The sequence below is a fragment of the Homarus americanus genome, unplaced genomic scaffold (assembly GCF_018991925.1).
Source record: "Homarus americanus isolate GMGI-L3 unplaced genomic scaffold, GMGI_Hamer_2.0 scaffold50462, whole genome shotgun sequence".
NCBI lineage: Eukaryota > Metazoa > Arthropoda > Malacostraca > Decapoda > Nephropidae > Homarus > Homarus americanus.
The window spans coordinates 3,825-31,214 of NW_024735882.1; the positions used below are offsets into that span (position 1 = coordinate 3,825).

At 40.0% G+C, this 27,390-nt stretch overlaps 1 protein-coding gene across 1 annotated transcript; it reads right to left on the minus strand.

The window, feature by feature from the left end:
• On the minus strand, positions 1–27,390 carry LOC121871633 (endoplasmic reticulum-Golgi intermediate compartment protein 1-like; the record flags this gene model as incomplete). The annotated part of the gene is given in 4 exon segments (XM_042374045.1): positions 1–129; positions 5,201–5,292; positions 6,377–6,511; positions 27,287–27,390. Coding segments are annotated over 4 exon segments (385 nt in total), but the record flags the coding sequence as incomplete, so codon positions are not given.

Below are 27,390 nucleotides of genomic sequence, written 5' to 3' on the forward strand. Positions count from 1 at the left end.
CTGGCACTTTATTTATGAGGAAATTTGCTTCAAAGAGGCAGCCTTCTTCACCGATGGGATTTTTGTTAGTATTCTCGACAAAACCAACCTCATGTCTACCAAGATCATCCTGGATATCCAGACCAATATCTGTCAAAGACACCAAGTAAATATCAGTAAAAAAATTGCCACATTTTATGTGCAGTCAGTAAAATAAGTATTGACCACCACAAGGTTGGTGGAATAGAAAATGAGCAATAACAACCAACTGACGCCAGTAACCACAGGTATACGTTTACAGTTTTGTCAAGATGTTTTATATTGTTACACTCGACAAGGTGATCAATCCTTTTCTTAATGATAGGGATTAAAATTTAATGATTTATAAATAAAGCCACAGTAAAGGTAAGACGGAGAGGTTTCACAACATTGAATACCTTTTATAATGTTGAAAATAATGATGAACAGGAATTACAAAGGATGTAAAATTATACCCATTTAAAGTTGAAGAATAAATAATATACAGTACAAAATCATGAAATCCAGGTGACCCTTGCTTTATGTGACTTCACTTGGTGCCATTTTGCTATTATACAAAGACCCTATTTCTCCCATTCTCTCATTTAGAATGAGAAATATTCAATCATGTGACTGGATAATGCGATGCATTTGAGGCGCAGGAGGCCCTGTGGGAGTGGGTGAAACAGTGAATGAGTAGCCATGTGAGGCAGCTCCTGTGTTCCTTCATTCAGTACCATGGTGTTCATTGTTGTGTGCAACTCTACACTACTCTCATCTCATCTTAGAGTGCATGGATTTTCCATTATTGTTGACAAGTGCAATGTTGTCTAAGCCAGTTCTCAGCATTTTAGATTTTATGCTCCACTAATAATTTTGTCAAAAAACACCCGTCTGTTCTCAGTGATAAAATAAATTCCCTTTTTTTCCGAAGGTATATATTTTTCACATTTAAATAGAATAAGGCAACTCCCTTTTTCTGAATTCCTAATTAATTACTTTTGAAACCTTGAGTCCCACCTACAGTAGATAACCTTTACATCCCACTAGTTGAGAAACATTGGTTTTTAGCACCATTCTAGTGCATATCCTAAAACAACTGTCTATCCATCAAAGAAGCAAACAATTACCATTTTAACATTAGTAACTTGGTCCTGTATGTGCCCATGGGGCTAACACACCACACATGATTTATGTCAAGAAAATAATGAACTCGGTGATGCACTCAACATCGAAAAGATAACAAGATGAATATGAAACTTTCAGCTGATCAGAATGTAGACCAGAACCAAATGGAAATACAGATCTCAAATGGTTACACATCCCTGCAGATGGTAAGTACTCAAGTACAGTAGACCTTCAATATAGTACAAATTGATACTGCTGCATTGCACTTTTATATAGCATGGCACCCTAAATGACTCCCATTTTCATTCTTGCACATTGTAACCGCAGAAAAATTCAATTCAAGTAAATGAACCACAGTGTTCATTACTTGACGACAAGTGTTTACAGAGTACAGTAGCCTGTACAGGGTATTTTGTATTTTAACCAAATATTTTGTTATACCCTACAGCAGGGGTGTCAAAAGTCCGGCCCAACACACTCTTGCATGCAGCCCGCAGCCCATTTGCTGCTCCAGCCTTACCTTGAGGAGCTAAAACTAAATAGTGAGTGTATCCCTCAGCTGAATAAAATAGTCTGCTGTTTCCTAGAACAAAATACTCAATCAACATCCGCCTTTTGAACGGCAACTATCCGAGAGTAATCTTTCTCACTTTCCGACCTTGAAGTCCCTGCAAGGCACACCTGAGTTTCATGCTGATATCAACAAAAACAAAGTACTGCATCAAGATTTCCAATTTAATGAATGAGTTCCAAGAAAGATTTGCTGACTTTAAAAGACTTGAGAAGGATTTTTTAATTTTTTGGGACCCATTCTCTGTTGGTGTTAATGAGGTACCAGAAAATCTTCAGTTAAAATTAATTGAGCTTCAGTGTGATTTTGTGTTGAACAAGTTTTTGAGTGTTGATGTTGGCACATTTTATCAATATTTTGGACCAAATTATCCCAGGATTAAATGTTTTGCCTCAAAGATTATGTCAATGTTTGGAAGTACATATGTCTGTGAACAACTCTTTTCTGTGATGAACTTGAACAAGTCTCGGCTTCGGTCTCAACTTACTGATGCGCACCTTAATTCAATACTGAAGGTTGCTACAGCTCAGTCGTTAGTGCCAAACTTTGATGCACTGGTCCATAACAAGAGGCGCCAATTATCAGGAAGCAGCAGTAGCAAACAATAAGATTGATCAAGGTAAGTGAACACTTGATTTGTTTGTTTCTAAGGGTTTCGCACGAGCACAGACTAAATCCACCTTTCTTCTTTTGTCGTACTACTCACCTAAGAGGTGATTGCGAAGTGCTCATAATTATGTTACTTGGCCCGCATACTGTGTACAGTACTCATATTAAATCTGGCCCGCCTTGGCAAATGAGTTTGACACCCCTACCCTACAGTACTATGAACAAAAAAGTAAAGAAAGTAATATAGATGATGCTGCTGCATCTGATTTTATTAAGGTAAAGCATGCTATCTGAGTAAAATATGTCAGCTAAAATTCTACTTTACGAAACAATCTACTGTATTTCACGCAAGATTTGGCAACTCTACACCTGAAATTTAAATATAGAATATTCTTCAATTTAACTTTCCATAAACTATTACAGAAGAGTAAATGTAGAGAAACTGGATAATCAGGCATCTGACTCTGTGACTGTGTGTATGGTGGGGTGAATGATGAATCTACTTGTCTTCTCATGAGTGAGAATTAAGGTATACTGTATGGTTATTGCAGGAGAATGACATATGGACAACTTATAAGTACTGTAGACTACTTAAACTAATTGTGTTAGAGAATAATGAAGTAATTTTGTTTCAAGTATTTGCAGAAACTAATAATAGTGATATCCCCATTAGCTGGAACAATTGGTGCAGAGCACGTCCGAGGGTGAGAGATTTCCGGCTAACCAGACGACTTTCTCAAACGCGGAAAATTCCTTATCCCCGGAATCTTTTCTGGTTACTGGGAAAAGTTTCCGAGTGTCTAAACTAGACATCTTGCACACACAGACACTAGCCCACTTACCCAGATTGTTTCTGGGTGCTGGGGATGTTTTCCACAAGTCTAAACTACCAGAGTCCATAAATGCAGTTCAAATTAAATTAGAAACTCCATTTCTTTACTATAATAATCCAAAATAGTTTACTTAAAAGTTTGGTTAAATAAATATATTTGCAAATGTATAATCTATATGCTATGGGAGTGATTGAAACTGTGTTACAGCAAAACTGGGATTTTCCACTCCCATGGAGCTGTGGGGGATTAGTGGGTCTCGCGTAACTGACCTGACTTGACGCAATGTCAGGTGGCGGTAGGGTGGGGTATTAGTGGTCTCATATTACTGACCTATAGATGGAATGTCAGGTCACCCTTTCTTGGGTGGGGGATCAGTGGATCTCATGACCTGAAGATGTCTTGAATAAACACAAAACCTAAAGTATTTTTAGGAAGATTGTGATAAGTACAAGTATAAATGAGCAAAGTTGTATCCCTTCAACATTACAAAACATTTTAAAATATGGAGTGAGAAAGCAGAAAGGTGTGGGTGATGAGAGAGATGGAGTGGAAATGAGTGTTACCAAGTGCTGATATTTAACTCGCTATCATGCGGTAGGGGGTAGTAGTAATAGTAGTAGAGGTACTGGAGCACATTCCTATTAAATACATGCACTGGTAATATATTGTTCTCTTAAAGTAATACAGCTTTATGTAAACATGTTTTAGAACATCCCCAACATAAAATGGGAGCACCTCTCAGATGATGAAACCTGCAGGGATCAGTTTGCTTATAATAGAAGCAAAGCAAACAAATTAAAACTTTAATGTTTACAACCTATCAGTCAAATAAGCTTATACTGTAATATGAGGACAAACTTACAGTGGTTCCTCATTATATGAGTTCGGCATGTGCAAATTTGGTTATAAGCAAGGACCCCCTTGCTATTAAAGATTCATCATATGCAAGAAAAATTTGGTTATCTGCCATTGAACACGTAAAATTAAGGTCTGCGCCATTTCCTGCCTTTGAGTATCTTGTTTCCCACAAGCCACCACTCAATTGTTGAGTGTGGTAGATTGTGGGTACAAGAGAGCTCATGCACATAAGTTACTGTACAGTACTGAGTGGATATGTGCTGCTATTGTATACTGTAATGGGTGTCTTGTGTATCTGCCATTAAAATCCATATTACTTTATTGATATGGCTTCCAAGCATCCTGTTAATTCATCTTCTAGCAATTTTCCATCTATGAAATGCAAAAGGACAGCAAGACATTAGAAATTAGATTGTCAACTTTGAAAGCTGGTGAAGGAACACCAGCACTTGGTCAACAACTCTTGTTCTTTGTCAATTGTGAGTCTGCGCTACACAAATCTGCCTGTTTGTGACACTAATCTGCCCATCAAAATGGTTAACCAACCAAAACATGAGTTAGCATGGGTTGCCACAAATTGATATGCATCAACCCCCATATGGCCTGCCACCATATCCAATCCTCTTCCACAGAGAATTAATGTAACTATTTCATAGACTTACTGTATAGTCAAATATCATAAAACAGTATCAGGTGGGCTTGTATTGAAAATAGTACATTTTTTTAATATACTATACAGGCATTAACATTTCTTAAATAACACAGTAGTACTGTATGCTTTAGGGGATAAAGTGCACTATGTGTATATTTATATTATCTCAATATCTATTAGGTTTGTTTTTAATAAAAATTTGTATTTATACAACAGATATTTCTTTTACAGATATGTGGAGAAGAATATTACAGGCATTCAGTGGCTAGCATATCTCCTTTAATGGATGAGTACTTACATCTATACTGCATTCATCTTGTTATTTTATTGTATAAAATGGTTGTTTAAATATCATGACAGTTGTAAAAATGGGTCTGAAGCAGTAGAGTACATTGTGAATGCATCCCTTTTTTATACATTGAAATACTTGTACTGTATTTGTTTGTTTTATGCGAACTTTTTAAAGAACACAGCCTTCACATATAACGAGAATCCCCTGTATATGCACTGATATGTCTTGCTATAAAATGCTGAAGATCAGAGAAATCTTACAATCACATTTAAGCCGTGGTAATGAGATCTTGATGTAAACGGGAATCCTGTCAGTTGACTCACCAGGGTTATCTACATACAACTCTGACACTCTGGAAAATAGTAAAGTTGATTAACAGAATGCCTAATAATTAAGAAATAACACATTACCACACATATCCTATTCAATCCATATGTTGCATGACCCACTTTACCACATAAACCCTCCTGAATTCAGTTCAACAGTTGTTTAAAATAGGTATTTTGGCATACGTACTAACTGTAGCGAACCCACATAAGTGTGGGTGTGAAAAATGGTCGTAAAATGATGATGATGGTTATGATGAATACTGTACAGAAGGTTGCATTCACCAATGAAAAATAAATATTCAATGGTGATCATGTGTTCCTATAAGTTACGTATGTGATTTTTCCGGTATGGTTTCACCATCAACAAGAGCATACAGTATGTTATTTATTTGAAGCTTAGCAAGGGCAGTTCCCACCTACAAGAAGATTAGGGATAATTAAAGAGTAAAATCATCATCATTAACATTTTATGGCTGCATTCCACACGTTTGTGAGTTAGCCGTGATTACCTGATAGCAGATTTCCAAGCTCATGGTCTGTTGCAACCTCTTCTGTCAGGTTCTTAATTCTGTCATTTCTTATAACCTCTCCCTATGTCACTCTTGGCCTGCCCCTAACTCCCCCCCCCCACCCCCCTCCTCCACATATAGACTAATGCACCTCTTAACCCAATTAGTCTCATCCATTCACTCCACATGCCTAAACAAAATCAGCCTATCTCTATGCAAAACTTTGCCAATACTGTACTGTACTCTCAATACTCAGCTGCCCTCTTAGCTCTGAACAGGGCTTCCTATCTTTCAGTATCATTTTACACATTCATCTCACCATTCTCATTTCAGCTTGTTCAATCCATTATGCCATCCTCTTAACTCCCCATTTTTCACTTCCATACAATATTACATTTCTCATGCCAGCTACATACACATTTCCTTTTATGCAGAGGAATGATCCTCTTACCATCAATATAGACAACAAATTCCTAAAATTCCTCTAGATTTTTTTTAATGTATGAAATTAAATATATTTCAAGAGGCAATTCCTGTGTAAACCTTAACATGGACGTACAATGCAATGAGTTATAACAACAAGTTATACTGTACTCACATTTCTCCTGAGAGAAAGTGAAGGAGCTCCGAGGTGAAGAGGATCAACATGAACGTAATGCATGTTACACTAATCACAGCCCCTGTCAGTGTGGGCTGTGTTAAATCTTTCGGTACTTTACGGTAAATGTCAAGTCTGGAAAAATAGAAACAAAAAATTTAATTAATACTACGTATACAATACTGTACTAGATCTTATGCCAGAGTACCTTGTAATAAGTATTACAATGGCTGCCAAAAAATATTGTTATTTCTGTACATTTTACTGAAAAAGCATAAAATTCTGAGAAAAAATTATGTACATAGCTAAGACATTATACACACAAGTCTAAATGGACGTTCCAAGACATCAAGAAAAGGAAGCAGCATCTACACAAGTTAGCCACCAGAAAACAAATACCTTGTACAGTAAAGCCTCGAATAACGACGTTAATGTGTCCTCCAGTATTGCAGTGTAAGGTGAATCGTCTTATCGCGAATCATTAATTACCATTAAAATAAAGCAATAATAATGAGATGTGTTCCCAAGTGTGACCTTTTCATATCTTTTGTGTGGCTTTTTACCCTCTTACCCCCCAAACAATACAATTAATGAAAAGTGCAAACTACTGTATATTCTATAAATAATGTTTCTGAATGCATCTTATACAATATAAATGAATAATAATATGGTCACACAAGAGGAGATGGGACGCCATTGTTTTCGTTTGTGTTTACAGCCGGGAGTCCGGGAAATTAGTTGTACACGAGAAAATGAAGAAAATAAGACCCTGGTTGTAGCTGTAGTAAATTTAATGTAAAAAGAAATTAATATATATGTTTTAAGTCACAATATTTAATGTTAATAAATGGAACAATCGAAGTAGCTAACCACTAATGGCAAAGAAAAAAAAAGAGATGGATTGGGAACGCCAACATATACGTGCGCATTTAAGGATACCGCGTCATTTATCTTAAGAATATGTACAAAAGATTCATTATTGTTTATTACTGAATATGTATTTGATTGAAATAATGTTTATATATGTAAAATGAACAATGCAATTCATTAATAATACATAGAATATTAAAACACACACGAGGAGACAAGACGGCATTGTTTTCGTGAGTGACGATGGTTCTACATAAGAAACTGAAGAAAATAAGATCCTGGTTGTAGCTGTAGTGAAATTAATTAAAAAAAATTGAATACCTGTATGTATGTTTTAAGTAATGCTATTTAATGTTATTAAATGGAACACTCGGAGTAGCTAACCACTAATGGTAAAGAAATAAGGCGAGATGATTGGGAACGCCAACGTATGAACAGCAAGTGCGTAAATGTGAAAACATATCATTTCTCTACATATGAATAAGAAAGCAACACTTATTTACTGTTCATATATGTTTTTTTAAATAATATTTACGAATGTAAAACAAAAATTCTACTCACCAATGGCGGTAAAGTCTAAAACATAAGGACTGCCAATGAATATTGTGTGAGTTTTTACTCAGATGACGAAGTCATCAGGTTCAACTCTGGCTGAAGCTGTAGCTTTCCATAAAGCTGTTGCTGAAACTGTTACTGAACCTGAAGTTGATGTTGAAGCTGCTTATGATGCTGAATTTGGTGTAGCTTAAGTTGATGGTTTAGGCCTTCGAATAATAAAGCTGTCGAAAGAACCTTGCACAGCTGCTTTCTTTTCTCATTATACATCTTTATGTAGAGGTCATTTGCATTTATTTAAATTTTAATGCTTTGTTCTGTTAATGGATCCACTTCAGAAAATATGTCCATATAATAACCACAGACCTCTCACCCATTTCATATTGTTTTAACACATCTAGTTTCTCAGCTAAGCTTATACACTTTCTGTTAGCTTTTGAACCAGCACTACCATCACTTGCTCTCTTGCTCATGTTGAATAGGGATGCAAAAATGCTGTAAGAAACCTGAGGAAGTTTTTCTCCCGTTCCTGTTCCAGATGCGTGAAAACAAAAGGCCCGCCAAGCTCCGACTGTTGTTTACCACTCATTAGCAAGGCAGCTTCTTTGCGCAAGGCGCTCTTCATCTTTTTTACAGTAATTTTTTTATAATACATATCGGGATTTAGTTATTATTAATATGAAAATGTAATGTAATTTTATTTTTATTATATTTTGGTCGTAAACATGAATGAAATGAGGATGTAAACTGAATTGGGTCCTATGTTATCTAGGGTTTCAAATACGAATGAAATGAGGATGTAAACTGAATTGGGTCCTATGTTATCTAGGGTTTCAAATACGAATGAAATGAGGATGTAAACTGAATTGGGTCCTATGTTATCTAGGGTTTCAAATACGAATGAAATGAGGATGTAATCTGAATTGGGTCCTAAATTATCTAGGGTTTCAAATACGAAAAGTTGTTGGTCGAACCGTTGTTATCCGAGGCTTCCCTGTATCCAGAAATCGTTACCACTTGTTGTTACTTGCACCATATGCACCCAGGATGTCACTGCTCTCATCTGACACTAAGATTTAATACAGAATGTAAGGATAAAGATAAAATACTGACCCTATTCTTAATCTTCACTGATCTTAATTCAACATAATTTATACAATTCAAAGCTTGACTAGACAAGTATACTATATTGTACCTTACAATTATTCAAGGAACCAAATTTGAAGTGAAAAACTTTTGTAAAGTAAAGTACAGTACTCCCTCTTTATCGACGGATTTTTTATCGACGGTTTCGATTATCGACGGATTATTTAGACGGCACCTCACAACAACAAGACGCAGTACCTGCCCACACCCCTCAAGAAGATGCAGACCTTGACTCATCATACTCATCTGACTGGTCAGGCTTTTAATAAGCCTCAATCATCACACTTGTATATACTGTACACTGTATTGTTTACTGTAAGGACCGATGTTCACTTCAATAAATGAAATCGTAAGTTTGCTAGTATTTTTGTCCACTTATTATATTATTATTTATACACTATTATTTAAGGTTATGTGTAAAGGAAACGCATTAATGCTTAAAGGTACATTTATTCAACATATGCTAATAATAGTTAGAAAAATTACGTAACCATCACGGTATCGACGGTTTCTTTATCGACGGCCGTCTACAGAACGTAACCCCCGTCGATAAAGAGGGAGTACTGTACAGTATCTGTAAACTGATTATTTTCTAAAGTAGATTTCCAGCTCATAAATATTTTACTGTATAATTTCCTCAACAGAATCCAAATTTCTAAAGCATTAAGTGTTACATCATTTAAGGCAATGATACCAATAATCCATAGTCTGAAAGAGTTCTTCTACATTTTGTAAGGTATAGTACAGTAATCGTCATTTCCTAATGTAATACTTGCCGGGTATGCCTTTTATGGGTACAGAAATACTGTAATGAGATTAAAAAAAATATCCTTCACATTATTTCTATTTAGAGTACCTATTGTAGAGTCTCGTTCAAGATTCTTCAAACACTGTTGGAGACAGCTGGCAACTCAAGGCCGTTTGTTTACTATAGAACGTATTAAAAATTATGAATGAATGTAAAAGGTTATCAGTGATTGGTTACCTAGTTTCCTGTTACTTAATTAATGGGTGGGCTTTGTTGTTTAGTATTATATTAAACAGTGATCCCTCGGTTAACGAGCGCCTCGGTTAACGAAATTTCGGTTAACGAAATTTCGGTTAACAAATTACCTTCCATAAGATTCTTCACTTCGGTTAACGAGCAATCCCTCGATTAACGAATTTCTTACGAGCGCCCCTCAACATGTTTTCGCTTGCTCACTAGCTGTCGTATTAGTCCGCCAATACAGTAATCGGTTCTAGGGCTTAAATTCCTTACCATTTTAGTAAATATCAAGAAGGTTCCACTATTCAATCATTTTAAAAGTTTTATATTCTTTTTTTTTGTTGTCATTTTAACAATTATTGAACATAATTGAAGTACAGGAAATAGTTTTATGCGCGCCAAACAGCCACTCAACACACCAAGCTTGGCGTCAGTTTGTTTACAAGTTCAAAGGAAGGAACATCTTGTTTGAGACTCTTCAACATAAACGCTTTTTTCTGTGTTTCCAGTCAAATTATTGGTCATTTTGAAATATATTTTGCATATTGATAATATATAGCGCAGCGCATTGTTGATTTAAAGAAAATAATCTTGAATTACACCAAGTGAACAAAAATTTTATGGGTGAAATGGCAGCATGGGGTGACTTCTCTTCCACCCCAATGCCTTCTCTTCTCCCTTCTCCTCCACCCCAATTCTAATTCCCATCATCATCAACCAAGAGCCTTCTACATGCACACCTTAAAGTAGGTGTACTTTACTGCATTTATTTTTAGTGTGTGTAATTTTCGGTGAGCTGGAACCAATTACCCCAAAACCCATTGAAACAATGGTTTCGGTTAACGAATTTTTCGGTTAACGAGCAACTTTCTGAAACGAATTGTGCTCGTTAACCGAGGGACCACTGTACTACGTACTATAGTAAACAAACGGCCTTAGAGTTGCCAGGTGTCTCCAGCAGTGTTTGAAGAATCTTGAACGAGACTGTACAGTACATGTAATCTGTATACTGTATTTTATATAATAAATATACTACAGCTACAGTAATCCATTACCAACTCTAAGCTTCGCAACTCTAATATTGTGTACCTAGGTTTTATATTTTGTACACTGTTTTACCAACCTCTGTATCCTGTTTCAAGGATCCACGGCTTTCAGATTTATAGCCCAGAATGAGGGCAATATTCTATTGATCAGGTTTAGTTCACTTCATAGTACTGTACTGTACAGGCTGAACCTCTCCACTCTGGCACCCTTGGGACCTGACCAGAGCCACACCATGGGTGGTCAATATATTACCATGCTAAAAATGATGCAAGTTCATACCGTATACACACAGCCTCGGGAACATGGGCCCACTTGACACTCAACACAGCCCAGCTAGGATGCTTAAAGTGAAAAACATAACAAATGGGATTAATTGAAATAGAGACCGGGCCGACCCCCAAACTCCACTTTTTCAGACAATACCTACGTTGTAGTAAAAATAACTTCTTAATTATAAGATGGTATGCACACACAATTAATAATTAAGAGAAATATCAATAATATATGTTTTTTAACACTTACATTAGTAGAAAAGATGGCTGGGCACACGGGGACAGGGGGTTGGTTCCGAGGCAGAGGGCAGATTATTGGCCCTCACCTGTATCACTTGTATCAATTGTATCACTATCCACCACAGAGGCTTGCAGGGCCTCTTTGTCAAACCCCTCAAAGTCCATATCCTCACTATCACTGACTTGGGCCGGCTGTGGTGGGTGGCGGGTGAAGAACTCGGTAATGTTTTGATGACTGGGCGACCCTGTGCGCACCCTGCCCGCGCCGCTCTCTTCGTAAATGAGTACATGCACCGCGTAAAGTGAGCATTCCGGGTCTGGCAGGGTACCGCATAAACGTGGAAACGCGTAAAAAAAACGTGTAAAGCGGGGTAATACTGTGTACTGTAATATTATTTTGTTCTTGTTTATAAGTATCATTTTAGTTTATTTCATTATTAGGATAAAACCACCATGTTATATTATGTTCATTGTTTCCTCTTTGAATTGTTACAACATTTGCTTTTGTGTTACTTCAGATTGTAATACCCCGCTTTACGCGTTTCAGTTTTACGCTTTTCTACATTTACGCGGTACCCCGCCAGAACCAGAATGTTCACTTTATGCGGTGTGTCTACTCATATACGTGGAGAGCGGCTGGCGGTCATCTCGCGCCGCGCCATTTTTGGATTCAAACCTCCCGCCATCCCGCCATGTTGGGTAAGCGGCGCAAGTAGGTTGCACAGTGTATGTCTTTGTTGCGTTATCGGTGACGTCATATGACGTATCGGACTGTGATTGGGCCACGCATCCTTACCTCCCTCTCCGCTAGCTGTGATTGGTTTAATTTAATATGACGTGCCCTGCCGCAGGAGCGATGAAGCCCCTTGACCTACCCGCGTCAGTTACACGCCTCCCGGCTACACCGTGTATCGTTATCTATTGTTTCATAAGAATGTCTGCCATCAGACCACCACCACCAAAGAAAAACCTTGCATTACCTGGACCCAGCCGCCCTAAGCCAAAGAAGATACGACGTGCCCTAAGCTGCGAGGTGAAGTACAAGATCATCCGAGAGTTGGAGAAAGGAGCAAGACAGGTTGATTTGGATTGCCAGCATGGTGTGAACGAATCTACGATCCGGACGATAAAGAAGGATGCAGCCAAAATAAAAGAACACATGAACATCACAAAGTCTACAGGTGCTTCAATGATCAAGTATTGCCACAACAAGGTGCTTCTCAAGACGGAGAAGTTACTTGTGAGCTACTTGATTCGTCAGGCAAGAAGGAACATGGCAGTCAACACGCGCTCAGTTCAGGAGTACGCACGTGAACTGTACGCAGCAGTGTCACGTAAGATGAGAATTGCAGAGCCTAAACCCTTCAATGCTTCCTCTGGGTGGTTGCACAGGTTTAAGAAGAAGAACAAGATCACCAACATTAACATTGGTGCTGAAGAAGCTAGTGCTGACCGTGTTGCGGCTAGGGATTTTCCTCCTTTCTTACCTGAGATTATGGAGGTAGGACAGTACAAGGACGACCAGGTGTTCAACATGGACGAATCCGGTCTCTTTTGGAAAAAGCTACCTTCCAAGACCTTCGTTGTCAAGTCTGCCAGCAAGTGTCGGGGCCGGAAGTTGCAGAAGGAGCGCTTCACCGTCCTGTTTACCACCAATGCCTCCAGTTCCTGTAAACTCAAGTTATCGGTGGTCCACACAGCACGCAAGCCGCACGCCTACAAGAACATGGACATGACCAAGCTAAATGTCCACTGGCTGACCACACGTAAGGCGTGGATGTTCTCTACACTGTCCCTCTCCTGGTTTGATGACTGTTTCGTTCCCGACGTGAAGAAATTCTGTGAGCAACAGAATGTTCCATTCAAGATTTTGTTGCTGCTGGACAACGCACCAGGACACTCGCCCCTACTGTTAGATCGTCACCCCAACGTAAAAGTGGTCTTCCTTCCTCCCAACACTACGTCATTAATCCAGCCCATGGACCAAGAATTAATCCGCAATGTGAAAGCTGCATTCTCTGCAAAGAAGTTTAAGCTTCTGAACGACTATACCAACACCAAGGATGAGTTGCGTAACCTGGGTGACACCGATAGCAAGAGCGAAGAGGACAAGGAACTACAGTTGGCAGAGCAAGAAGTACTTGTGAAACACTTTTGGAGGAAATTTAACGTCAAGAAAGCTGTGGACTTCTTAGTGGAGGCATGGGATCAGCTGTCTGTAGCAACGGTTAGTCACGCATGGAGACATGTATTGCAAGGTATCCCAGGTGGGAGGCAGAGTCAACCTGTGACTGGTGAGGTTCAGACTGTTGCGGTAGCAGTGGACCTTGCCAGAGAAGCTACGCAGAGTGTTACAGCTGCAGGCTTCTCCGAGACCACCAACGAAGACATTATGGAGGTGATAAGGGATCCTGATGTGACTGCCGAGATGTTAGAAGACTATCACGTCAGTGAAGAGACAGGCGGTGCATCATCCCGAGAAGAACACAAGTTATCGCATGGTAATGTAAGGGGTGCCATCGAGTGTGTAGAGAAACTGAAACTCCTCCTTTCCGACGACCCTGACGATAACTGGTATGAAGTCTTCACTACCCAGCTGTTGCAGACTATGGAGCCCTACATCAAGGTGTATCACGACAACATGAACACTAGCCGTCAACAAAGCATTACCAAATTCTTCGCCCGCAACCCACCACAGCCAGACCAAGCCAGTGATAGTGACAGACAGTGATGGTGACTGAGGGATTTGTCAGGGAGGCCCTGACAAGTGTGGATGACAGTGATAGTGACTCACCTGAGGGCCAGTAGTCTGCCTTCTGCCTCGGAACCAGCTTCCATTCCCGTACGCCGACCCATCTCTTCTACTAACGTAAGTGTTAAAACCTAACCTTGATTTTTCCTAACATAACCTAACCTTACATAAGTGTTAAACTTTGATTTTTTCTAACCTAACCTACCATGACGTGAGTGTTAAATCTTGATTTTTCTTTTACCTGGAACAGTATATTATTCTCTTATTGATATTTCTCTTCTATATTATGTGTGTGTGCATACCATCAAAAAGTTAAGATGTTATTTTTACTAAAACATGCGTATTGTGTCGGGAAAAAGTGGAGTTTGGGGGTTGGCCCAGTCTCTATTTCAATTAATCCCATATGTTCTGTTGTTCACTTTATGCGTTTCACACTTTACGCGGGCTTCCGTGGGTTCAATTGACCACGTAAAGCGGGGTTACACTGTATGTAGTGAAATGAGTCAAGTAAAGCTTGGATGTAGCAACCAAGTGTTTTATTTACCGCAATTTACTTGACTCATCTCAGCCTACCATGGAGAAGCTACTAAGACCCACACGTCTGTATATTGATCCTAACTCGCCTACAGCAGCCAAGGAGTGGAAGCACTGGCATCACACATTCATAAACTTCATTGAGGAGTATGGAGAAAATGCTCCTGACAAACTCAGAACTCTGGTGAACAGTGTATCGCATACTGTGTATGAATTTATTGAGGAGTGTACAAGTTTTGAAAATGCCATATCTATGCTCGAAAGTGTGTATGTGAAAACTCCCAACGAGATCTTTGCTAGACACCTCTTAGCTACACGGCGGCAGCAGCCTGGTGAGACCCTTGATGAGTTTCTAAGAGAACTACGCAGACTCAGTAAAGACTATAACTTGAAACCAGTTACTGCGGAACAGTATCGTGAAGAATTAATCCGTGATGCCTTCACCAATGATATTTCCTCATCACTCATCTGGCAACGTCTTCTGGAGAACAAGACACTCGGCCCAGCGTAATGCTGATGCTTACTCATCACCAAGTGCACACACTGCTGTACTAGTTGTACAACCCCAGACAAAAGAAAAACTACCCTATGAGTATCATACACTAGCTACTGTCTACACTGCTTGAAAGAAATGTTACTTCTGTGGCGGTGTGTTTCACATTAGAAACAAGTGCCCGGCACGTGATGCTACCTGCCATACTTGCAGCAAGGAAGGGCATTTTGCTAAAGTCTGTCGGTCAAAGACATCCGTGAGTACTACTGCTACATTGTACAATCCTACTGTTCTTGCTATTACAGCTGCATTCCTCAGAGCCTCTCACATGCAGCCACTGAAGTCACAGTAAATGGACACAAGCTGAAGGCACTAATTGATTCATGTAGTTCTGATAGTTTCATAAGTGAAAGCACCGCAAAAAAAATTAAATATGATGGTGTATCCATCAGTTTAGGAGATCTCTATGGCATCAACGTCATTAAGTACCAGCTCTTCGGGGTTTTCTAATGTAACTTTGGAGCTCAATGGCCAAATGTATCCACCTACCAGCCTTGGGGTCTCAAAAGACCTGTGTTGTGAACTGCTTTTGGACCAAAACTTTCAGAAACAACACTAAAGTCTGACATTCGAGTATGGAGGACATAAACCAGAGCTCACAGTTGCTGGTACCAATTCAGTCTGTGCACTCTCAGCAGCTTTGATGGACAAACCATCGCTTTTTCCAAACCTGCCCCAGAATGTAAATCCATTGCAACCAAATCGCGACGCTTCAGAAGAATGACCACTTGCTCATTAACCAACAAACATCTCACTTACTGTCAGAGGTATCATTGAAGCAAGCTTATCTCCATGGCACGCCAAGGTTGTTGTGGCGAAAGATCCTCTTGAGACACTAGAAGAGACTCTGCATTGACTACTCTCAGACCATTAATATACGGAACTAGATGCTCATCCACTGCCAAGGATAGACGACATGGTCAATAATCTTGCCAATTACAGTGTTTTCTACATTCGACTTGAAAAGTGCCTATCACCAAGTTCCAATCAAGGAATCTGACAAGAAGTACACAGCTTATGAAGCTGATGAGAGACTGTATCAGTTCTGTAGAATACCATTTGGTGTCACAAATGGAGTTGCTGTTTTTCAACGTTTGATGGACAAGCTTGTGGAAGAAGAAAATCTCAAGAATACGTTCCCATACTTGGACAACATTACAATTGCCGGACATACCCAGACTGAACACGACGAACATCTTCGGAAATTTCTAGAAGTCGCTGAGCGCAGAAACTTGACACTCAATGAATCTAAATCCATAAAATCGGTATCCTCCATCAATGTTCTTGGCTATTGTGAAGGGAGTGGTACCATAATGCCAGACCCAGAGAGGATGCGTCCGCTCCAAGAATTGCCACCATCCACAAACGTAGGATCTCTGCGGAGGGCACTGAGAACGTTCGCCTATTAAGTCAAATGGATCCCCAATTTCTCAGACATGTTTCAACCTTTGGTAAGAAGTAAGACGTTCCCACTGGGCGAAACAGCCTTGACAGCATTTGAATTCTTAAAAAAACGACTTGTGGATGCAACTCTATGATCTGTCGATGAGGACCTGCCATTTGTAGTGGAGTGCGATGCCTCAGAAGTAGCTATTTCAGCAGTCTTGAACCAAGGTGGCCATCCTGTTGTATTCTTGTCCTGGACTTTGCAGGGTAGTGAGGTACATTACCCAGCTGTAGAGAATGAGGCTACTGCCATTATAGAGGCAGTGCGTACATGGAGCCATTTCCTAGCCAGGCGTCATTTTGTGCTGATCACTGACCAACGCTCTGTAGCATTTATGCTGGACAGCAGAAGGCGAACTAAAATGAAGAATATTAAAATACAAGAATGGAGGTTGGAGCTCGCATCCTTCAGCTACACCATACGGTATCGCCCTGGAAACGAAAATGTGGCTCCTGATACGCTGACCAGAGCATTTTGCCGTTCAACATTTCCTGCATCTACTCTCGCTGAAATCCATAATGGACTCTGCCATCCTGGAGTGACTCGGCTCCTACACTTTGTGAGATCAAAAAACCTCATACTCAACAGAAGATGTAAAAAGAACATGTACATCTTGCAAAGTCTGCGCAGAATTAAAGCCCCAGTTCTACCGCCCATCGGAAGGGACACTCATCAAAGCTACTCGGCATTGATTTCAAGGGGCCTCTACCATCAGCGACCCATAATCCTTTTATGTTTACAGTCGTTGGCGAGTACTCACGCTTCCCTTTTGCATTCCCATGCCCAAACATGCACATGACAACTGTGATCAAATGCCTTGAAACAAGATTTAGCCTTTGTGGAATGCCCAACTTTATACACTCAGACAGAGGTACCTCCTTTATGTCCCGGGAACTCGAGGCATACCTTTCTCAAAAGCTTGTCGCAACAAGCAGGACAACACCATACCATCCCACAGGGAATGCACAGGTCAAACAGTACAATGGTATCATATGGAAGGCTATTTGTCTAACACTGAAGTTACACGATCTAGCAGATCAACACTGGGAATTGGTGCTTCCAGATGCACTACACTCAATTAGATCACCTTTGTCTACTTCAACTAATACAACCCCACATGAGCGGTTTTTTGGATTTCAACGACGCTCAACTCACGGTAGTTCACTACCATCATAGCTTATGTCCCCTGGACCAGTGCTGCTTCGACGTTTTGTCCGGTCTAGCAAGAATGAACCTCTAGTAGACCAAGTTGAGCTCGTGGATGTAAACTCAACATATGCTAGCATTAGGTATCCAGATGGACGCCAATCTACAGTATCTGTCTGTGATTTGGCCCCGTGTTCAACGAGTCTGACAACTCCTGTGAAGCAACATGATGTCGAATCTGATCACATGAATCAGCCCTCTCGAGTCCATGACAATGGGACGAGAATGATGGATTGCCCTACTACACCTAGTATTCAAGGTCGTGACTTACCGTGTGAAATACCCAGTGAAGATGTTCCCCCTTCCCCGGTGACACCCAGAAGGTCTACTCGAGTACCAAAGTCTCCCAATCGTTATGGCTGGGATTTAGGTAATGTATTGAAGTAAATTAGTATCTTGATGAGAAGTATGTATTTGAGTTATCTGCTGTGTTTACCTATTATTAGTGTACATTTTCGAGGAGGGAAGAATGTGATATTTTTAAAATATCATTATGGAAAATACTGTAATATTATTTTGTTCTTGTTTGTAAGTATCATTTTAGTTTATTTCATTAAGATAAAACCACCATGTTATATTACATTCATTGTTGTTTCCTCTTTGAATTGTTACAACATTTGCTTTTGTGTTATTTCAGATATGTAGTGAAATGAGTCAAATAAAGCTTGGATGTAGCAACCAAGTGTTTTATTTACCACAGTGCATATAACCAAGTTAAAAAAAATTAAGAAAGTTACATATACTTGTACTGTACTGTTCTTGAAATTACGATTGAAAAATAACCATAACATAGCTCATAGTTTAGCCTGGTATGTGCCACCAGCAATGTTAACAGTTGTATCAGTTATTTGTATATTTAAAGTGGCATATAGAGTGAATGAGGTTCTGCTCTTCATGCAGCAACTTAAAGAATGAATCTAGGGGTATGGTAGTCAAGCCCAGGATAAAGGAGTTTACTGGTAGCTAATGTTCACTGTAAATGTCCCGCGGAGGAGGAAGGTGGGAGCGGAGGAGGGAGGGAGAGGAGGAGGAGGGTGGCGAGTCACTGAGACTGCAACGAGCCAAGAGAGCGTAGCGCGGCCAGACGATGAGGGGAACGCGCCGTAGAAAGTAGCCCGTGACGAAGCAAAACGACGTAGTATCGGATCACCGGGAAGTTAAACGAATTTTTGGTCTCTAAAATTTAGCGACGTAGTACCGAAACAACGTGTAAACTTGACTGAGTAATGCCCTTTGAAATGTTTAAACATTCTAATCATATCATCCCTTGCCCCTATGTAACAAAGTAGGTAACTGAAAAAATTTTCTACTCTTTCTTGGCTTAACAAGGCATCTTCAGTATCACCATCAGCTCATATATGTCACCAGTGCCCAAGTCAACGAGCCACAATCCTTAAATGAGTTACGAACTATTGCCATCACCCCAATATCTGTGAAAGTTTCGTTTTTGACTAGGCCTATGCAAATATTGCAGCCGCCATAGACCCTCAGCAATTTGGCAAAATGAAAACTTCCTCCACCACTCACTGTCTTGTCACCTTTCTTGACTACATACACCGCCATCTGGAGAAAAGAAAGACGTCTGTGGTTGTCACCTACATTGACTTCACCAAGGCATTTGACCTAGTAGACCACAATTTATTCATCAACAAAGCTATCGAACTCAGATTTTTATGTAGTCTTATACCATGGCTTATAGACTTCCTTAGTGACCGATGCCAAGCTGTACGCTTCCGAGAGGCTGTCTCCACTTTTCAGTCACTTACCTGTGGCGTCTCCCAAAGCACCAAGATGGGACCACTCTGCTTCTTCATGCTTATCAATGATGCCTTAAGAGAAACCTCTGCTCGCTGGAAATATGTAGACACCTCCACCATTGGGATCAGTGTGAACAACTCGGCTCCTGACTACACCGCCCTACAGAATATATTGAACAGTTTCCAAAATTGGGCCACCAACAACCACGTCACTGTCAACCATACCTCTCCCCTGACCTTGTTTCACCCCCCTCCATTACTTTGGACCCTAACACACTCCACGTTGTGGACTCCACTAAGCTCCTCGGCATCACTATACATAAACTAAATTGGTAAATACACCTCAGTACAATTGTCAAATCCTCCAGTTTTCGTCTCCACCTCCTCAAGTCCCTCGGAGTTCCTTATCTCGAGCTCCTCAGTGTTTACTCAACATTCATACTTCCCAAGCTCACCTATGCCTCCCCTGCCTGGTTTTCCTCCTTAAATGCCACACAAAGGAAACACCCAAAAAAAGTGCATGCAAGATTATTCTCTCCCATTTCTACTCCACATATCAAGAAGCACTCAATACACTGACCCTCTCTGACCACCACCACGACCTCATCTGCAAATTTGGTGGGAAGCTTCTGCACCATCCACGACGCAGGCTCTGGCTTCCATCCGAGAATAGCTGTCTGACACAACCACATCGAGCCCATACAAGCATGTACTGATCGTGATAAGAACAGCCCAGTCCCAACCACTGTAAAAATTATCAAGAACTTGTAGTCAAAGTCAACCAGTGGATTCACTCCCAGCCAATCTTACCTTTTTGCACTGTTACTATGTTGGATATTTTGCCATGACCAGCTAAGAACCTACTAAAGCTATTTTACCGTGAGTGTGCTCTGATTGGCTAATCGTCCACTACCGGCGAACAGCGCGAGAACTATATTTGACAGTGACTCTGGCACCATTTGTCATTTATTTTGCCGTGAGTCGATCGTTGTGCATGGAAACTTATCATTATAAAAGAGGCAACATTTACTAGAGCCTAATAGAACCTGACCTAACCAACCAAAGAAACCTATCTTAATTAACTAACTTCCTAGCTGAGGGGCAGACCCCCCCCCCCGTCATATTAAACAGAAAGTACTTAGCCAATCAGAGCGAACTCACAGTAAAATAGTGTTAGTTGGAACTTAGCCGGTCATGGCAAATATCCACTACGTATTATGTATCATATTTGTATCACTTATGTTACTTGTATATTATTTGTCAATCAAGTGATCCATTCCCCAATTATGTAACTATATTTTCAGCCTTCTAACTGCCATGCTCATTCAATAAACTGTTAATTATTAATATGGGAAAGTTACAGTTTCAGCCACAACTACTATTCAACCATAGGTTTTTGTTTTGCCTCCATAGAACATGACCTAACCAACCAAAGAAACCTACCTAACTTTCTAGCCGCCTCCACCATATTAAACATAAAGTGGTTAATATTGACAACTGACCCGCAAACGCGTTATTTGTTTTGATGTTTATTTTCTTACTATATTTTCATCATTGAGTTCTGATATGAAAATCATTTCTTGTGCAAATGTTTTGTTTGGTAGAAAATTAGGCACCTAGGTGGGCACTAGTTTGTCTTCTCAGCGGAAATGCGGTGGTGACGTCTCATCCCAGAATGTAAACAGCCAATCATACCGACGTATTTCAAAACACTCCGCCGCCCAGGCCAGATCAACTACGATGCTCAGTGTATGCTTAGGGGCAGTTCGGTATGAGCAGCTGCTCTCACATCCACAAAAATCGTAGTATTACACCATATCATGGTAAGTTCTTTCTGTTTAATACACCGGGGTTCCAGGGGGGTTTGTTTAGTTAGGTTGGTAAGGTCTTCTAACAACACTTCTGCTGCTTTTTTTCTTATCAACTAAGGTTAGGTTAGGTTTAATTTAGAAATAACCACTTTTTAACACATTCACACAAACTATGATAGTGTGCACTATAAAATGCAATGAGGTAAATATTTAGTAGTTGCCACCCACCTAATTGACTTTTGAAAAAGGGTTTTTATTGTGTAAATCATCGTGTAAATACAGGGTGTCTATCAAGACTGTGTACAATTTAAAATGTTAATAACTTCAGTTCTATAGTTCATAAAAACAATCTGTAAAATGCTAGAGGCAATTTATTCAAGTTTTATCAGGATCAAAGAAATTTTTTTTTCTAGACAATCAACCCAACACTATACGGTCTGGCTTCAAAACTGTATCGTGCTTTGTATCCGTAATGATGGAGGATATATTGAAAATTAAAATCCTAAGATTACAGTTGTTAGAACTTGAATAAATTGCTTCTCTATTGCATTTTAGATTGTTTTTATCTCCTACAAAACTGAAGTTGTTAGCATATTAAACTGCACACAAACTTTATAGACAACCCGTACAAATATGACCTTCATTGCCGTCGGAAATGAGCAGTTGTTGAGATTAAAAAAAAAAAAAAAAAAAAAAAAACAACCTAGTAGATCAATGTAGAAAAACACCTAACCTAACCTAACCCCTAATGTTAAGTAAGAGATACAGGAGGTTAAGAGCGATGTGACTTAAATGAGGAAGTGGTGGCTTCGTCAGTGTCGTCTCTTACCACAGTACCATACATGGTGATCTACACAGTACTAACACTCTGACCTACATCTTGGACACTTTACAGATGAAACAAGAACTCTGTGAGCCCTAAAAATGACAACGGCTGCTGTTTCATTGTCCAAAATACGCTGAATAATGCGTCAGCCAGCCAATGTACACTCGAGAGCCATAGTTTCGATGCACACACTACCCCTACTCCTGGATCAAGGGAAGTCGTAGTCAGGGCTGTAAACCCAACGGTCCCTCTTGTATAGTGATGTTAAGTATAGTGATGGTAAATAAACTGTTGTGAAGACACTAAAAAACCTGTACAGTATCATGCATATATTCTCTCACATATTACATCATGAACTGCTATTCGTAAAATCCAGCGAAGCTTCTAGCTACCACATTGCACCACTGAAAGATGATTGGGGGAAGTTCGGTATGAAGCCAAGGCTACGACTTCCATCGAGCCAGGAGTAGGGGTAGAGGGTGCATTGAAACTATGGCGGGCGAGTGTACATCCATCTCACACAGATGTCATCTTCCAGCTGGCCGCGAATGGAGAATTGTGCTGGCTAGAGCACGAGTATTACGTCACATTGGCACTCATGCTGATAGGCCAAATATTATAAAATAAAAATTCAAATAACTCTAAAACTAAAAATTTCCGATGGAAAAGTTATAAAAAAAATTTCCCCTTTATCTCCCTATACTGTATACAGTAATACCCCGCTTAACATGGTTTCGCTTAGCGTGATTTCACATATACGCGGTGCCTCGCCAGAGCCGAACTTTCACTTAACGCGGGTTTTTTCCACGTATACGCGGAGTGTGTCCGGCTCCAGACTCTATTTTTAGATTCGCCCCACCCCCCACCCGCCACCCTGCCTGTTTTAGCTCATAAAATTCATACAAATTACCCGGCCAGAATATAATTTACATTGCTGGAATTCTTACAATATGATGATCATTTTGAATATAAACATCATAGATTTTGCATTAGACATACAAATTTTAGATATTATGTTTACTCTGAGTAAATATGTTATTTTTTGTGCAAAATATATGACATTTGTATTCAAAATATTCCTGGTCTTACAAGGAATCCAGCAATGTCAATTATATTATCCTAACTTTAGTTTGAGGTATTATTTATTACTAAAAAGGTAAATATTCTGGTTTTCCCACACATCTGGTAGGGAGGGTTGGTGGGGGGTGGGGGGTAGGGAGGGACGGACCGACCATCTGTTACCATGTGAAGAATATTTTTTTTTTTATTAACTGAAGATATTTGTTTTAGCTCATAAAATTCATACAAATTACCCGGTCAGAATATAATTTACATTGCTGGAATTCTTACAATTTGATGATCATTTTGAATATAAACATCATAGATTTTGCATGAGACATACAAATTTTAGATATAATGTTTACTCTGAGTAAATATGTTATCTTTTGTGCAAAATATATGACATTTATATTCAAAATATTCCTGGTCTTTCAAGGAATCCAGCAATGTCAATTGTATTATCCTAACTTTAGTTTGAGGTATTATTTATTGAAATTTAGTGGTTTTCCCCCCAAAATTTCTCAAGAGGGAAGAGCCAGTGAGTGTAGTGTGAGAAGAGGGGGAGGGAGAGTCCATTATTTGAATGGACATTAACTTGGCGACTGTATTTCTCTATTTCTCTTAAGTATTAATTGTGTGCATGTACCATCATAAAATTAAGATGTTATTTTTACTAGAACATAGGTATTGTGTCGGAAAAAGTGGAGTTTGGGGGTCGGGCCAGTTTCTATTGGAATTAATCCCATATGTTCTGTTGTTCACTTAGCGTTCTGACTTCATTCTTTAACAACCCAACTAACAATATTTTTTTCTGTTTCAGATTCTGATGCATTTATAAGTTGATAATATTTGCGATGGCTGCTTGTGTCAGGACGAGGAACCAAAAATCCAGCCATCTCAGTCACTATCTTGGGTCTGGGAGAGAGCTCCTGAAGTCGGAGTTGCCTACATTGAGAGATGCTTTGAGATACGGTGTTTTAATCAGGCAAATCAGTGAAAAGAACCAAAGAACTTACACAAACAAAGACATTGCCAGTGATATGACCAAAGCTGTCTTGGCACAGTACACTCTGGCTAACGCTCAGTTCAAGCCTCCAGTCATAACAAGTCAGAAGAAGATTAGTGAGAGACTGCTAGCCAGTTGGGAAAAGGCAAGAGATATCTCTCTTGGGAGAGGAAAACTTGCAGTTAAGGACAGCTTTGCCAAGCAACTGGACCAGTTATTTGACATAATTACTTGCAAGTGCCCAATTGTTCTCTGTCCTGAGTTTGGATGCGATCGTGACTGTAAATCCGAGGCCCACATCTCCTGTATTTTGCAAGCGTGAACTGAAGATTCCTGTGATCGAACTGGCATTTGTCAAAGCACAGAGAGAGAAGACTGGCAGTATAGGGGCTCTCATGATTTCTAGCCAAGATATTCCGGAGTCCAAGAGACAGGAGGCTGCCACAGAGAGACAGAAGAGGAGAAGAGTTGCTGAGGAAAAGAGACTTGAGAAGGCCCAGGGTGAGGTAAAAAAGGCCGATGATTGGAGTTAAGCTGATTCAGAGTTTAATGACTTCCCCATGGCTGATCCGAGTGCTGACCAGGAGAATGGTGACTTTGTCCCTAACCCAGAAAATAATGATCCTAAACCTTCCAGGCATAAGATTCGAAATAGGAAAGATATCCCGAGCATAGCTCTGGCCAGCATGCGACACCACACTGGTCTCAGAGAAACTGCAGAGATAGCAACAGCTGCCTGGGTTGACGGTTGTTTGATAACACCTGATGATGTTCACCTGGTGATATATCATAACAAAGTAAGGAGAGCTCAGGAGAAACTTGTCAGTAACCTAGAAGAGGAGTTTGATAAGGGGATAAGAGAAAATGGAATCAATTGTTTGTTCTTTGATGGGAGAAGGGATGACACTAAAGTGTTCATGAAAGTTGGAGATTCTGACAAGTTGTTCCCTGCCATGGTGAAGGAGGAACACTACTCCTGCTGCAGTGAACCAGGAGGGAAGTATTTGTGGCATTTCACTCCAGAGAAAGATGACACCAGGAAACCAGCTGAGATAGTGGCAGATAACATTGTGAACTGGCTCAGAGAGAGGAACGTAGACCAGACCCTGCAGGCCATTGGAGGGGACAGCACCAACACGAACACAGGGTGGCAAGGGGGGGTCATACATTGGATAGAGCGAAGATTGGGAGGAAGCTGGTCTGGATTGTTTGTGACCTCCACACCAACGAGTTGCCACTCAGACATCTGATCCAAGAGCTGGATGGCAAGACTCTTTCAAACAACAGATGGTCTGGTCCTCTTGGCAAGATGCTGGACTCTGCCACTGAGTTAGAAATAAATCCGAGCTTTGAAAAAATCACAGTTGGCCCTCCACTCGTTGAGCTTGCACATACTGTCATTGACGACCTGAGTACTGATCAGTACTATGGTTACATGATTTGCAGTGCCATCAAAACTGGGGTCATGCCTGATAGACTTGCTTACCTGCAGATAGGTCCAGTCTCACATTCTAGGTGGCTCACAACGGCTCTCAGGTTCTGCAGAATTTGGGTCGCTCATCATAAACTGAAAGGGAACCAGCTTCACAACCTGAGACTTATTGTCCAATTCATCGTGAGTGTCTACTTGCCAAATTGGTTCAACACCAAGGTCAAGTCATCGTTCTCCGAAGGTCCGAGGCATGTTCTCTTCCAGCTTGAGCTCCTGAGGAGTCAGCCAAGGAAGGTTGTTCAGATTGTGGAGCAGACTGTGAGGAGATCTTCCTGGTATGCTCATCCCGAGGCAGTTCTGCGGACAAAGTACTATGCTCGGTAATACAAGGTGTTTTCTGAAGAAAAGAAATTGCCTCCCTATTTTTCTGGTGAAACTCGGCAATTGTGGCAAAATAATCTTTCTCACAACTTCTGCACAGCTCTTCCACCGGTTCAGCCATATCTCCTACTAAAAATTCAAATCTTCCCTCCAGACCCACCAACTCATTGTTCATTGGTAAAACAATAAAAATCTTTCCCAAAAATACTCCTTTTGCTATCGCCAATTAAAAAATCCCCCCCCCCCTCCCACATGCGCTCTAGACGCTTAAAGAGCGAAGACGGAGGCCTGGAGCGATGCATGAGCAGGGGGTCAGGCCACCTCTGCCATAAGTAAACAAATCATGGCGACACTTGTGACTGAGCGAAAGTAATAATCTTGAAATATTAATATCTCAGTTATCCTTAATTTCCGGTGGAAATATCATAGAAGAAAAATGTCTTAGAAATGTGTAAACATTACGAGAAACATATTAACAGCAGCGAAAGAAAGACCTGTGTAAAATTATAAATTCACCCGATTTTGGCGTTGTTCTCCATTGGAAATCACGTTTCTGAGATTTACCCAACAAAAAACTCAAATTTACCAACATCTCCCCTTGTTGGAGGGGGTATATCTAAAAAATTAGTGATTACCGGCGGAAATTAATATCAATTTAATTCGAAACTCCAAAAACCAAAGGAAAAACTTACTTGTAATATCCAAAGAAAGGTGTTTTTTCTATATTTACCTTTAATTAATATTAATAAACAGGTGTTTAGTCATTTTGGTAATTTTTATGAATAAATCAAAATTAACAACTCTGTAACGCCGCATCCTTTAAGTAAAAAAGTTACAAATAAAATAGCATTACTAATAAACTTATTACTTACCTAACCTGTCATGCATCACACAATACCAGACTTAATACCTATTAAGAGACTACAGTGGCTATTATCCCCTGACTGAACATGTATTCATTCTCAGTAGACTGGTCACTTTCCTCAATTTGATGTATAATGTTTGTGATATTCGTCTTCAACACAAACCTTCTCACGTCAAAGTTGAAGAGCACCATCTTGCCTCGGCTGTCACCTCTCAGCTGTGTTTACGTCTGCCACGACTACACGCTGCAGGGGAAGGGTGCGTCTTA